Source organism: Mirounga angustirostris, unplaced genomic scaffold (assembly GCF_029215605.1).
Source record: "Mirounga angustirostris isolate CCGP_5_RB_7025 unplaced genomic scaffold, mMirAng1.0.hap1 SCAF_5, whole genome shotgun sequence".
NCBI lineage: Eukaryota > Metazoa > Chordata > Mammalia > Carnivora > Phocidae > Mirounga > Mirounga angustirostris.
Window position 1 is genome coordinate 108950486 of NW_026991713.1, and position 16418 is coordinate 108966903.

General features: G+C 38.2%; 1 protein-coding gene across 1 annotated transcript in view; it reads right to left on the minus strand.

Annotated features, from left to right (window-relative positions):
• CCDC7 (coiled-coil domain containing 7) overlaps nt 1–16418 on the minus strand; it is a 177009-nt gene that overhangs the window by 88395 nt on the left and 72196 nt on the right. The window contains exon 9 of the mRNA XM_064590292.1: nt 5414–5489. Coding sequence (XP_064446362.1) covers nt 5414–5489 — 76 coding nt within the window. The remainder of the gene's footprint in view (nt 1–5413; nt 5490–16418) is intronic.

Below are 16418 nucleotides of genomic sequence, written 5' to 3' on the forward strand. Positions count from 1 at the left end.
TCGAAAACAATGAATCATGGAACACTACATCAAAAACTATGATGTACTGTATGGGGACTAACATAACATAATAAAATAAAATTTAAACAAAAAATTTTTTAAATTAAAAAAAGAAAAAGTATTAGTTCTTTCTTAAATGTTTGGTAGAATTCCCCTGGAAAGCCATCCAGGCCTGGACGCTTGTTTATTGGGAGTTTTTTTTATTACTGCTTCAATTTCCTTGCTGGTTATGGGTCTGTTCAGATTTTCTATTTCTTCCTTTTTCAGTTTTGGTGTTGGTCATGATCTCTCCTCTTTCATTCATAATTTTATTTATTTGGGTCCTTTCTCTTTTCCTTTTGGTAGGTATGGATAGAGGTTTATTGATCTTATTAATTCTTTCAAAGAACCAGCTTCTAGTTTCATTGATCTGTTCTGTTCTTTTGGTTTCTATTTCATTGATTTCAAAGTTCTAATCTTTATTATTTCTCTCCATCTGCTTGGTTTAGGCTCTATTTGCTGTTCTTTCTCCAGCTCCTTTAGGTGTAAGTTTAGCTTGTGCATTTAAGTGTTTTCCAATTCTTTGAGAAAGGCTTGTATTGCTATGTACTTCCCTCTTAGGACCGCCTTTGCTGTATCCCAAAGGTTTTGAACAGTTGTGTTTTCATTTTCATTTCTTTCCTTGAATTTTTGTAATTCTTCTTTAATTTCCTCATGACCCATTCATTCATTAGTAGGATGCTCTTTATTCTCCAAATGTTTGAGTTCCTTCTAAATTTTCTCTTGTGATTGAGTTCAAGTTTCAGTGCATTTGTGATCTGAAAATATGCAGGGAATAATCCCAATGTTTTGGTATCAGCTAAGACCTGATTTGTGACCTAGGATGTGATCTATTCTGGAGAATGTTCCATGTCCACTCAAGAAGAATGTGAATTCTGTTGTTTTAGGATGGAATGCTCTGTATATATCTGTGAAGTCCATCTGGCCCAGGGTGTCATTCAAAGCCTTGTTTCCTTGTTGTTCTTCCAGGGTGTCATTCAAAGCCCTTGTTGCTGTGAGTGGGGTGAAGTCCCCTTGTATTATTGTATTATTATTTGTTTTTCTTTAATTTTATTATTAATTGGTTTATATAATTGGCTGCTCCCAAGTTAAAGAGCATAAATATTTATAATTGTTAGATTCTTGTAGGATAGACCCTTTAATTATGACACTATACCACAGTGTCATTGTGTCATCTCTTATTACAGTCTTTGGTTTAAAATCTAATTTGTCTGATATAAGGATTGCCACCCCAACTTTCTTTTGATGCCCTTTAGCATGATAAATGGTTTTTCCACCCCCTCACTTTCAATCTGGAGGTGTCTTTAAGTCTAAAATGAGTCTCTTGTGGACAGCATATAGGTAGGTCTTGCTTATCCAAACTGATACTGTGTCTTTTGTTTGGAGCATTTAGCCCATTTACGTTCAGAGTAACTATTGAAGGATATGAATTTAGTGCTATTGTATTACCTGTAAAGTCCCTGTTTCTATAGATTATCTCTGTTTCTTTCTGGTTACTGTTACTCTCGGACTCTCTCTTCACTTACAGGACCTCCCTTAATATTTCTCACAGGGCTGGTTTTAGTGATCACAGATTCTTTTAGTTTCTGTTTGTCCTGGAAGCTCTTTATCTCTCCTTCCATTCTGAATGATAGATGCTGGATAAAGTATTCTTGTCTGTATGTTTTTCTCATTTAGTACCCTGAATATATCATGCCAGCCCTTTCTGGCCTGCCAGGTCTCTGTAGATAGGTCTGCTGCCAGTTCCTACCCCTATAGGTTAAAGAGTTCTTGTCTTGAGCTGCTTTCAGGATTTTCTCTTTATCTCCGAAATGTGCAAGCTTCACTATTTTATGTCGGGGTCTTAAACTATTTTTATTCATTTTGAGGGGGTTCTCTCTACCTCCTGGACTTGAATACCTGTTTCCTTCCCCAAATTAGGGAAGTTCTCAGCTATGATTTGCTCAAATATACCTTCTCTCTCTCTTTCTTCTTCCTCTGGGACCCCAATAATTATTTTGCTTTATGGTATTGCTGATTTCTCGAAGCCTCCCCTCATGGTCTATTAGTTGTTCTTCTCTCTTTTCCTCAGCTTCCTTCCTTTCCATCAACTTGTCTTCTATGTCACTGACTCTTCTGCTTCATTTACCCTAGCTGTTAGAACATCCATTTTAGACTGCATATCAGTTAAGCCATTTTAAATTTCAGCCTGATTAGATTTCATATCTGCACTAAGAGATTCTCTGGTGTCTTTTATGCTTTTTTCAAGCCCAGGTAGTAACTTTATAATCATTATCCTGAATTCCGGCTCTGACAGTTTACTTATATCCATATCGATTAGATTTGTGGCAGAGAGTATTACCTCTGGTTCTTTGTTTTGTTATGAATTCCTCCTTCTAGTCATTTTGCCCAGAGCAGAAATAGATGAACGAGAGAACAAAATCAAAAATATCAACCACGACCCAAGAGAAGTACACACTAGACAAATCCAAGAGATCAGAAACCAAAAAAAAAAGGAAAAAAAAAGGGAGAAAAGAGAGAATATAATCTCACAGATGGACAAAACCGGGTAATCCACTTGGTCCTGGGTGTATTTTGGTCTGTTAGAAGACACTAAATCCCAAAATTTTAAAGAAAGCAAAATTTATATATATATATATATACACACAAAAATAAAATTGAATACAATGAACAGAAGCCAAAAATGAAGAATATATCTATAAAATGTAAATGTAAAAATGAAAATTAAAAAAAGACTTAAAAACAAAGAGTTGATAAAATAAGAAACTAGTTGAAAAGGAAAAGAAAAAGAAAAATTTAAACCGAAAGACTAAAGACTCATGTGAAAAAATCTCCAGTTCTTTATACTATTTTCCCCTAGCACAGGAATTTTAAACTTGGTATTTGCCTGAGGATCCTGCTGGTCTTCTGGGGGAGGGGCCTGTTGCACTGATTCTCAGGTGTCTTTGCCTGGGCAGAGTTGCACTGCCTCTTGCCAGGGGCCTGGGCTCAGTGTATGCTGCTTTGGGTTGTACTATGTGGCTTTTGTTCCCTGAAGGCTTTTTGTACTACTTTAGAGGATGAAAAAAAAAGTAAAAAATGGTGGTGCCCCAATCTCCAGTCCTGGAGCTGAAAGGTCCTGGCCCCCACTCCTCAGTGCACCCTTGGGGAAAGGCAGTCAATCCCTTTCATGTGGGCCAAACTCCCCAGACTCCTGTGGTGCACACCCACACCAATCCTCCCAGGGGAGGCAGGGGTGTCTCACCACCACCCTGCTGCTTGCTGGGCCCCTTCTCAGGGAGCATTTGCCCAATTGTGCATGCACTCCCACTGCTCCTCCAGGGGGGAAAGAGCTGGATTTCACAGTGGTTGTCACTTGCTGGGCCCCTACTCTGACAGCAGTCCCCAACAGTGCTGTGGTTTGCAGTTTATGGCAACATCTAGCTGAGAGGCCACTCGGGGGCTCACTAATTGTAGCCGGCTTCCCTGCTCCAATGCTTGGAAACTCTGCCACATTTAGGCCCCCCCTTTCCTTATGAGACCCTGGGGATCCTGAGACCACACTGTCCCACCTAGGATTCCACCCCACTTCACCACCTGAACACATTTCAGGCAGGGTCATTCCTCACAGGGGCAGACTTCTAAAAGTTCCGATTTTGTGCTCCACTGCTATATCACTTTCTGGTAGCCTGCTGACAGGCTCTCTCCCCCCATGATTTATCTTCCAATATATCCCCTCAGATTCACATCTCCACACCTCCTACCTTGCAAAAAATGGTCACTTTTCTATTTGTAGAATTGCAGCAATCCTTTTCTTACATCTCAGGTTGAATTCACAGGTGCTCAGAATGATTTGATAGCTATCTAGCTAATTCAAGGTACCAGATGAAATGCGGGTGCCCTACTCTTCCACCATCTTCCCTCCCTCCTAGTTCTGAGGTTATTAAATCTTAAAACTGCACTAAGCCTTTTGTCACACCCTATCTTTATTTTAACAGAATTTTCAAGGATGTAACTGTAACAAGTTGTATAAGGAGGCATCAATGGAGACCCTAAGTTCCCAGTATCACATGCCAAAGTAATGGGTGAGGCAGATGACCATTAGCACTTAAAAAAAAAAAAAAAGGAGGCAGCCAAGAAAGAGCACTAAAACCTTTCATTGATATGGACAGTATAAAAAGGGTCAGGAAAGAAGATTTAGAAAGAGTATTGCTCTGCAGAGAGCTAGTGGGTGCCTTGAGCCATATACAAACCCTTAAGGGAGAGAAGGATATGCTTGCCCTGATCTCAAGCCTAGTGAGAGACACTTTAAGGAGAATACTTAGAAAATTTGGTGTTATCTGTAGTTATGGAGAAGGAAGCCAGTGACAGTCAAGTAAGACTTTTCCTGTATACCTTATACCTTATTCCCTCTCTTCCTAAACACATGGAGAACAGAAACTACAACTAGTTAGTTGGAAAGGAGGTAATGAAAGAGAAAAGCCAATCATAACCCCTAGCAGTTTTCAGCTGGTATACTAGGTAGGAGGAAAAGGACATTTTAACTTAGAATAAAAATTAAAATATTGACTGTAATATTTGACAAGGAATTTTAATTTCCCAATTAGGACAGTGCTTCTAAATTAAATTTAAATTAATTATTATCTGAGAGTAATCAAAAAAGTCATGATTTACCCTAGTTTTTATCCAGGAGCAGGGGGAAAATAAGCTTCAATTAGCAAATATAAATGAACCAAAAGTGTCCAAATAAAAGTTGATTTGTGATTTCATTCTACAAGACATGCTTTTTCAACGTGCAAGTTTTTTACTAATTTAATCTTAGTCACCTGAAAGAACTGTGGGTAATTCACAGTGACTATTCTAGGTACCTCATATAAATGAAATCATATAACTTTGTCTTCTTGTGACTGCCTTATTTTACTTAGCATAATATCTTCAAGGTTCATTCATGTTGTACCATATGTCAGAATTTCCTTCCTTTTTAATACTAAATAATATTCCATTGTATGTATGTATCACATTTTCTTTATCTATTTATCTGTTTTTGGACACTTGGGTTGCTTCCACCCTTTGCTATTGCAAATAAGGCTACAGTAAACATGAGTGTCTTTGAGACCCTGATTTCAATTTTGCAGGGTATCTAACCAGAAATGAAATTACTGGATCATATGGTAATTACATTTTTAATTTTCTGAGAAACTGACATACTGTTTTCCATTGTGGCTATACAATTTTATATTCTGCATGATTATAATTTTAAAATTACAATATCACAAAAATTGACATAAGAACACTAAAGTTTTTTAACAGTGGTCTTATTTATGTTTCCAATTTTTCTAAAATACATGTCTACTCATTTTCATAATTAAGAAAAGGAGTTATTTTAAAAGCTTACCTCTCCAACATATTTGACTGTTTTTCAAATATTTTCAACATGACATCTAATCTCTTCCTCAGGGAGTAAGCAGTTTCTATCATGAAGAAAAAGGAAAAAATGTAAAGGTATTACAAATGGCTAAAACTATACCTCTATGCTGATATAACTCACTGCTGTATGTGTGAGAACTAGTGAACATAACGAGGAGACAGTACTCAAGGAACAAATGCTTATGATAAATATAGTTACCATTTTATTAAAGTCCCGTTATGTCACTATGCTACTTTACCATTCTCTTAATCCTCAAAATAACCCAAAAAAAAGATATTGTCACCATTTTCAAATAAATAAATTGAGTCTTAGAAAGGTTCTATAACTTGATCAAAACTATGCATCTAGTAAGTGACAAAACTGGATTGATGTCAGTATGTGGCACCTCCTTATAACATTGCATATAAGAGGACTCTAAGATGCTAAGAGAAAACTGCTTTGGTTGCTGCTGCTAAGTCATTAAAGTCTACATGAAGATCCAACAATCAATTAAGTTTTCCACCTGAATCAAATAACCAAAAGGTTAACTAAAATGCTACTTAAAAGGAAAGCAACATAGGGGTGCCTGGGTGGCTCAGTTGGTTAAGCGACTGCCTTCAGCTCAGGTCATGATCCCAGGATCCTGGGATCGAGTCCTGCATTGGGCTCCTTGCTCAGCAGGGAGCCTGCTTCTCCCTCTTCCTACCACTCCCCACTGCTTGTGCTCTCTCTCTCTCTCTCTCTCTCTCTCTGGCAAATAAATAAATAAAATCTTAAAAAAAAAAAAAAAGGAAAACAACATAATGAGAATCCATTGTAATCAATGAAGTCTCAGGGTAATAACACAAGATTCTTCAATCTTGTAACACAAAAAGTATATGACAGAAGACAAACTTCATTAAGTTTGATGCTAGATAAACCAAACATGAAATGTACAAAGATAATGTTAAATAACATGGAAGTAGTCCACAGTTCCTAAATATCAATTATATTTTTTTCTATTCCACATGTCAAAATAGTGATATAGAGAAATATGATAAATGTTTAGGCACTGAGAAGAGAAAGGAAGAGGATAGAAATCAGCTGAGCCTTAAAGAATGGATAGAGTTTTATTAGAAAAAAACAGCAAAATCATAAAGATAGGAAAAGTAGAAATGTGCAACATATATCAAGGAAACCAAATAAGTAAACATGATTTCATGGTTCATGAGATCAAGCCCCAAGTTGGGCTCCCTGGGCAGCAGGGAGTCTGCTTGAGATTCTCTCTCTCCCTCTGCCCCCTCCCCTCACTCATGCTTTCTCTCTCTCTCTCTTAAATTAATAAATAAAATCTTTTAAAAATAAAATAAGTATATAAAGAAACGAAATAAACTAGAGGCTTCGCTTTAGGAGAGTGAATACTCCTTAAACATTCAAAATGTGTATTAAAAGGAGTCATCTTTAGAAAAATCAAATTTAGAATTTTTTATAGGCAAGAGAGAATACTTAAAATGCATAAAATATGAGGCACCTGGGTGGTTCAGTCAGTTAAGTGTCTGCCTTCAGCTCAGGTCATGATCTTGGGATCCTGGGATCAAGCCCTTGCATCAGGGTCCCTGCTCAAGGGGAAGTCTGTTTCTCCCTCTCCCTCTGCCCTCCCACCCCTCGTTCACACTCTCTCTCAAATAATTAGTCTTATAAATAATAAATAAATAAATAAATAAATAAATAAAAAATATTATACCATATCAAATTAAGATTAATTTGATAATAGCATACGGCATCATTTAAAATTATGCCCTGGATTTGGTAAAGGATTACAAAGAACATCAACTGTATTTCTGTCACAATTTGAAAGTACAGTTCACAGAAGGGAGAAAAGGCCCTGCTATGGACCAATATTCATCTGTTGAAACCCTAATCTCCAGTATGATGGTACTTGGAGATGGGGCCCTTGAGAGGTAATTAAATCATTAGGCACATGAGATACAAGAGACAGGAGAGAGACTACTTCCTTTCTCTATTTTCCATCATTTGAGGATAATCTGCAAACCAGGAAGAAGGCTCTCAGAAGAACTGACCATGCTGGAACCCTGATCTCAGACTGATCAGCCTTCAGAATCATTAGAAATAAATTTCTGTTGTGTATGTCACCCAATCTGTGGTATTTTGTTATAGCAGCCTAAACTGACTAACACAGGCCTCCATCTGTGATGCCACTAATTTAGGAATTTCAACTCAGTATCATAGAATGTATAGATGGAAACATTATACTTCCATTACCAGGTGGAATAGTTTGAGGAATCAACCAATTGTTCTTCCTCAAATTCTCATTATGAATAATTTGAAAACCAAAAAATAAAAGAGATCAGGAAACCCATTTATTTTTTTTCTTTTATTATGTTGTGTTAATCACCATACATTACCTCATTAGTTTTTGATGTAGTGTTCCATGGTTCATTGTTTGCGTGTAATACCCAGTGCTCCATGCAGTACGTGCCCTCTTTAATACCCATCACCAGGCTAACCCATCCCCCCACCCTCCTCCCCTCTAGAACCCTCAGTTTGTTTCTCAGAGTCTGTAGTCTCTCATGGTTCGTCTCCCCCTCCAATTTCCCCCCTTTCATTTTTTAAGATTTTTTTATTTTTAAGTAATCTCTACACCCAATGTAGGGCTCAAACTCACAACCCTGAAATCAAGAGTCACATGCTACTGACTGAGCCAACCAGGTGCCCTCATTTCTTATTCTTACTGAAATGTTCTGGTGAAGATCCTCTTCCAGAGAAGAGTACCCCTGGTTACCAAAGTGGCCTATGAAGTAATATTGAAGTAGCTAAAATGGGAAAGGGAGATTTAGCTGCATATTGTGGGGGAATGTGGACCTCTTTTATCTCTTTTATAGAAGCTGCAGTATTTTATTAATTGATACAAATTATTAATAATTAATGCATATTACTTATCAGTTGACAGGTTTTCTTTTCCTTCTTTGGAAGAGGTCTGAGAAACAGCTAACATGTAGGATTCATGCACATAGATGGATTATAAAAATGGGACAAAAATGTATATAAAATGCTTTTATCTTGCTTTATCCCCTTAAATGTCAAGGAAAATGTTTCTAAGCAGTTTATGTAAAGTTATTCTTTTTAAAAGCTACACAACATTCCATTGCTATGAATTGACCATAATTCATTTAGTCAGTCCTAAAATGCATGTTGTTTCCATGGTTTTGCTTATACAAATATACTAAGAGTATTACTGCTTGTAGAAACAGAAATATAAAAATTATCTATATGAGCATCTCTGGGAGAATTATAAATTATGACATAACCATAAAATAGAATACTATATGTCCATTAAAACTGCTAATACATCATGCCAGTATCTCTGTTGAGACAAATTCCTAAAAATAAAAGTGTTCATTGTTAAGGTATGCACATTTCTATTTTTATAGATAATACTACAGTGAGTTCCATAAATTTGAGAACTATTTTCATTCAAACCAATGAAGTATGACAGAGTTTTTCTCCATATGGTCACCAATATTAGTTGTTATTAATGTTTAACTTCAATACTGTCTTATAAATAAAATATTTTTTCCCATAATTTTAATTTTCATCTCCATGATCCCTAATCAACTCAAGCTTCATTTCATTTGTTTTTGGACATTTTTATTTCTGCTTCTGTGAAATGCCTGTTCATATGTCTGTTCATTTTTCTCCTGAATTGTTTGACTTTTTATTATTCATTTGTAGGGGCCAATTAATACTACTATATAATGTGTAACAAATATCTTCTCATCTGCTATTAATTATTTACTTACTAATATTTATGGATTATTTCAAATGTACAGAATTTTTATACTTAGTCAAATCTATTGATTTTTTCTTTTATAGTTTCTGGGCTTTACTTCATTCTTTAAAAGTCTCAAGATAAATTAACCCCCTTAGTTTTATTTTATATTTTATAATCATGAACTTTGGCATATTCACCGAGTCATACATAAAAATATATTTACCGTTTAATGAATAATTACAAAGCAAGTATCCACACAACCACCACTCAAGGTCAACAACTGGGTGCCTGGGATTGCCAATATCCCAGAAGCTCTTTATGTGTCCCTCCCCATTCACAACCCTTTCCTTCAGCCTATTATCCCATTTTTTCCTCATCTTTATATCTTTTCCATCTTTGTTAATATCCTTAATCAACATAGTTTAAATTTTCCCAGCTTTGAGTTTTTTACAAATGAAAATACCCCCTGTATTTATGACTTGCTTCTTTCAATCAATATTACATTTGAAAAATTAATGGTGTTATGAGTAGCCATTTCATTTTCATTAGGGTATGATTTTCCATTGCATGAACAGGACACAATTTGTTTATCTACTCCACTCTACAAATATTTGGAATCTTCAATTTTGGGGCTATTACAAAAAAAAAAAAAAAAAAAAAAAAACCAAAAACTTGGTATGAAAATGCTTGTACATGTATCCCAGAGCATATGGACAAGAGTTTAAGGACATCACCAAAATGGCAGAGTAGGAGACCCAAGCTTCCATCTCTCCACAAAGACCAACCACTAAACAGCTGTCCATGAATGAAAACAACTCAGGTAGGGCTCCAGATTCTACTTAAAAACTGCAGCCACATGCTGAAATAAGAAACTTAAGAATAACTGCATAGAAATGAAAGGAAGAAAACCTTCTTTGTGCCTGCACTATCCTATTCCCCAAGCCAGCATTACTTAGCACCAAATGGCAACTCCCCAGCTAGAAAGAGTTCCCCTGGCCGGTAAAAAAGAAAAAAAGAAAAAAAAAAAGAGTAGGGTCAGCAACCAGCTCACCCAGCCTTTCCTCCACTCTATAAAGAATCTACTTAGGTTTCACCCCACCCAGAGACAGGTAAACCTGACACCTATAAATACAGCTAGGAAAAAGGAAGAAGCACAGGTGCTACCAATATCAGCCACAGAGCCTGAGTCACTATGGTTCCCTGTGACCTGCTCCACAGATGACCTCAGCAGCTTCCATCACTGAAGAAACCAATGGCCAGCACAGCCACTGAGAACACCCTGCAGATTTCACTGGGTTTTGTCCCACAGGTATTTGCATTGGCTGATGCCAGCTGCCTGAATCCCTTCCCAATTCCCACTCCCCCCACCCCACCACACACACACACACACACACACACACACACACACACACACACACTACCACCACCACCACTGGAACCCAAGAACCAAACCAGCAGCCAGCCCAAGACTCTATGGTTGTGCAAGTAAAAAACACCAGCCTAGACCCCATAGCTAACACTCACCGCCATGTGGTCACTCAGGGCTAACCCCTCCAGTTGTATACCTGCATGCTTCCAGCTCAACCCATCACCAGCTTCTACTGCCATGTGCATGCCCAGAGGGAGACTAGGTAGTCATAGAAGAGCACTGCCAACAGCCAGATCCCTGCAGCTGTTTGCAGGCCCAGAGAGGCCCCTGTCTTCTGTCACCGTCCTGCACCACTGCACTCACCTGTTGCTAGCCCTTCCAACGGTGCACCTGCATACCCTTAGCCCATTACCAGCCTCCACTGCTGTGTGCCTATAGCAAAACACAGACGCCACAGCAATGCACCCAGACAGCCAGGTACCCCAAGCTCTCTGTGTGCCCACAACTGGCCTCAGCAGTTGATGTCTTCCCTGGACCCCACCGCTACATATGTGTTTACAACTGGCCACTGCCACTACACACACACCTGCTGCTGGCCTTCAGCCAAGTGTGTACACCAGCTCTGGCCACACCACTGCTTGCCCTGGTCCCTTGTGGCTAGAACCTAGAAACAATGCTGAAGACCTCAACAGCCTCTGAAGTCTCTGCAGACTCCTAAAATATTTGCCAAGGACCATGCAGTTGTTGATGCAGTGGACTGCAACAGCCTGAGCCAACAACTCACAATACCTCCAGACTAGTTCTGCCACACACACACCATACTTGGCACCAGACCATAGGGTCATGTCACACTCCAGCATCCCCCCACCTGCAGTTGAAGATCTTTCCTTACTGAAGTCAGTCTATAAAGTCTAAAAGAGGCAACTCCCTTTGCAAATGTACAGACAACTATGCAGTGATACAGGGATCACAGAGAATCAGGGAAAGCTGACTCCATGAAAGGGATACAATAAATCTCCAGTAACTGGTCCCAAAGAAATAAAGATACAGGACTTGCCCATAAAAAAGGAAATCCTGCCATTTGTGACAACACAGATGGACATTGAGTACATAGTGCTAAGTGAAATAAGCCAGAAAAAGAAGAACAAATACTATATGATCTCACATGTGGAATCTAATGCTGGAGTGGTAGGGGGTAATTTCACCCAGTGAAATCTACAGGGTGTTCTCAGTGGCTGTGCTGGCCATTGGTTTCTTCAGTGATGGAAGCTGCTGAGGTCATCTGTGGAGCAGGTCACAGAGATGGGGTGGCTGGGTGATAGACATTGGAGAGGGTATGTGCTATGGTGAATGCTGTGAGTTGTGTAAGACTGATGAATTGCAGACCTGTACCTCTGAAACAAATAATACATTATATGTTTTAAAAAAAAAAAAGAAGTGAAGAAGAAGATAGCAGGAAGGGAAAAATGAAGGGGGGAAATTGGAGGGGGAGATGAACCATGAGAGACTATGGACTCTGAGAATCAAACTGAGGGTTCTAGAGGGGAGGGGGGGAGGGGGATGGGTTAGCCTGGTGATGGGTATTAAGGAGGGCACGTACTGAATGGAGCACTGGGTGTTATATGCAAACAATGAATCATGGAACACTACATCAAAAACTAATGATGTAATGTATGGTGATTAACATAATTTTAAAAAATAAAAATAAAAATATTGAAAAAGAAACAGGGAGTAGGATGGTGGTTTCCAGGAGCTGTGGCAAGGAGGAATTGGGGAGATGTTGGTCAAAGGGTACACATTTTCAATTATAATATAAGTTCTGGGAATCAAATGTACAACATGGTGACTATGGTTAGTACTGTATTGTATACTTGAAAGCTGCTATGAGAGTGGAGCTTTAATGTTTTCACCATAACACCACCAAAAACAAAATGGAATTATGTGAGATACAAGATGAATAAACTACCCTTATTGTAGTAGGCATTTTGCAATATATACATATCAAATAATTTTGACCACCTTAAACTTATATACGTCAATTATATATCAACAAAGCTGTGAAAAAAGAGTTTAAGGGTATATACATCCATGACTTAAAGAAAAGCAATTTTTCAAAGTGATTGTGCCAGGCACCTGGGTGGCTCAGTCAGTTAAACATCTGCATTGGGCTCAGGTCATGATACCAGGATCCTGGGATTGAGACCCACATCAGGCTCCCTGCTCAGCTGGAGAGTCTCATTCTCCCTCTGCTCCTCCCCCTACTTGTGCAATTTCTCTCCCCTGCCCCCACAAAAATAAAATAATTAATTAAAAAAAAAAGTGATTGTGCCACTGTATACCTCACTCGGTGTATATATGAGGATTTCCTCTTGGTATATGCCCTTGTTAACACTTAATATTGTCACAATTTTTTTAATTTAATTTAATTTTATTATGTTATGTTAGTCCCCATACAGTACATCATAGTTTTTGATGCAGTGTTCTATGATTCATTGTTTTCAAATACCATCCAGTGCTCCATGCAATACGTGCCCTCCTTAATACCCATCACCAGGCTAACCCATCCCCCCAACCCCTCCCCTCTAAAATCCTCAGTTTGTTTCTCAGAGTCCACGGTCTCTCATGGGTCGTCTCCCCCTCCAATTTACCCCCCTTCATTTTCCCTTCCTGCTCCTAATGTCCTCCATTCCATTGCTTATGTTCCACAAATAAGTGAAACCATATGATAATTTACTTTTTCTGCTTGACTTATTTCACTTAGCATAATCTCCTCCAGTCCCATCCATGTCGATGTAAAAGTTGGGTATTCATCCTTTCCGATGGTTGAGTAATATTCCATTGTATATATGGACCACATCTTCTTTATCCATTCATCTGTTGAAGGGCATCTCAGCTCTTTCCACAGTTTGACTATTGCAGACATTGCTGCTATGAACACTGGGGTGCATATGGCCCTTCTTTTCACTACATCTGTGTCTTTGGGGTAAATACCAAGGAGTGCAATTGCTAGGTCATAGGGTAGCTCTATTTTTAATTTTTTGAGGAACTTCCACACTGTTTTCCAAAGTGGCTGTACCAACTTGCATTTCTACCAACAGTGTAAGAAGGTTCCCCTTTCCCCACAACCTCTCCAACATTTGTTGTTTCTTGCCTTGTCAATTTTTGCCATTCTAACTGGTGTAAGGTGGTATCTCAATGTGGTTTTGACTTGAATTTCCCTGATGGCTAATGATGATGAACATTTTTTCATGTGTCTGTTAGCCATTTGTATGTCTTCTTTGGAGAAGTGTCTGTTCATATCTTCTCCCAATAATGGACTTGATTATTTGTTTTTTGGGTGTTGAGTTTGAGAAGTTCTTTATAGATCTTGGAAATCAGCCCTTTGTCTGTAGTGTCATTTGCAAATGTTTTCTCCCCTTCTGTGGGTTGCCTCTTTGTTTTGCTGACTGTTTCCTTGGCTGTGCAGAAGCTTTTTATCTTGATGAAGTCTCAAAAGTTCATTTTTGCTTTTGTTTCACTAGCCTTTGGAGATGTATCTTGAAAGAAGTTGCTGTGGCTGATTTCAAAGAGGTTACTGCCTATGTTCTCCTCTAGGATTTTGATGGATTCCTGTCTCACATTGAGGTCTTTCATCCATTTTGAGTTTATCTTTGTGTATGGTGTTAGAGAATGGTCAAGTTTCATTCTTCTGTATAAAGCTGTCCAATTTTCCCAGCACCATTTATTGAAGAGACTGTCTTTTTTCCACTGCATATAATAGTAAAACTTGCAAATCTTAGAACCAAGGAAACCATCTTAAGGGCAGTTAGGGGGAAGAGATTCCTTACATACAGAGGGAGGAACATCAGAATAATGTCAGACTTATCCACAGAGACCTGGCAAGCCAGAAAGACCTGGCAAGACATATTCAGGGTACTAAACGAGAAGAACATGCAGCCAAGAATACTTTATCCAGCAAGGCTGTCATTTAGAATGGATGGAGAGATGCAGAGCTTCCAAGACAGGCAGAAACTGAAAGAATATGTGACCACTAAGCCGGCCCTGCAAGAAATATTAAGGGGGGTTCTATAAAAGGAGAAAGACCCCAAGAGTGATATAGAACAGAAATTTACAGAGATAATCTATAGAAACAAGGACTTCACAGGCAACATGATGACAATAAATTCATATCTTTCAATAATCACTTTCAGTGTGAACAGCCTAAATGCTCCCATGAAATGGCACAGGGTTGCAGACTGGATAAAAACACAGGATCCATCCATATGCAGTCTACAAGAGAATCACTTTGAACCTAAAGATACACTAGGACTGAAAGTGAAGGGATGGAGATCCATCTTCCATGCCAATGGACAACAAAAGAAAGCTGGGGTAGCAATTCTTATATCAGACAAATTAGATTTTAAGCTAAAGACTGTAGTTAGAGACACAGACGGACACTATATCATTCTTAAAGGGTCTATCCAACAAGAAGATCTAACAATTGTAAATATCTATGCCCCCAAGTTGGGAATAGCCAACTACATAAGCCAACAGTTAACCAACATAAAAAGTCATATTGATAACAATATGTTAATTGTAAGAGACCGCAATACTCCACTCTCAGCAATAGACAGATCATCTAAGCAGAAAATCAACAAAGAAACAAGAGCTTTGAATGACACACTGGACCAGATGGACCTCATAGATTTATACAGAACATTCCACCCTAAAACAAAAGAATACTCATTCTTCTTCAGCGTGCATGGAACTTTCTCCAGAATAGACCACATACTGGTCACAAATCAGGTCTCAACCAATACCGAAAGATTGAGATTATTCCCTGCATCTTCTCAGACCATAATGCTTTCAAATTGGAACTCAATCACAAGAAAAAATTTGGCAGAAATTCAAACACTTGGAAGCTAAAGACCACTCTGCTCAAGAATGTTTGGGTCAACCAGGAAATCAAAGAAGAAGTTAAACAATTCATGGAAACCAATGAGAACGAAAATACATTGGTCCAAAACCTATGGGATACTGCAAAGTCGTCCTAAGGGGGAAATACATAGCCATCCAAGCCTCACCATTTATTTATTTTATTTTATTTTTTTATTTGAGAGAGAGAACGAGAGAGAGCACAAACAGGGTGAAGGGCAGAGGGAGATGCAGACTCCCTGTTGAGCAGGGAGCCTCATTCGGGACTCGATCCTGGGACTCCAGGATCATGACCAGAGCCAAGGCATTCACCCAACAGACTGAGCCACCCAGGTACCCTACAGTATTTAATTTTTGACAGTCTGAGTGGTATGAAACAGTTTCCCATTGTGGTTAATTTGCAATTCCTTGATTATTCAGTTTTATTGGCTATTTGGATTCCTTCTTTGGTTAAATTTCCTTTTTTTTTTTGCCTGCTTTTACTGAAATAATTGTCCTTTTTTCTGGATTTAAAATGGTTCTTTATGTCTTTTGTATACTAATTATTTGACAGTTTTCAGTATTCAGAATCTTTTTTTCCACTCTGATTTATTTCAAATTTTCCTGATAGTGTGTATTGACAAGCTGAAATTTTAAATTTTAACATAGTCAACTTTATCAAACTTATCCCTTATGACTGGTAACTTTTATGTCTGGTTTTAAAGATCGTTTTCTTACCACGTAGTAATGAGGATATTCTCTTAAATTATCCAAGAAAATACTTATACTTTTGCCTTTCATATGTAGGTGTTCAATGACATGGAGTTCATTTTTGAATATGTTATGAGGCAGTGCTCCAATTTTATTTTTCTCATATAACTATCAATTATCACAATACCACTTATTGAAAATGTGCTGTTTTCTCAACTTATCTATAGTGCCACTTCTGTCATGTATCG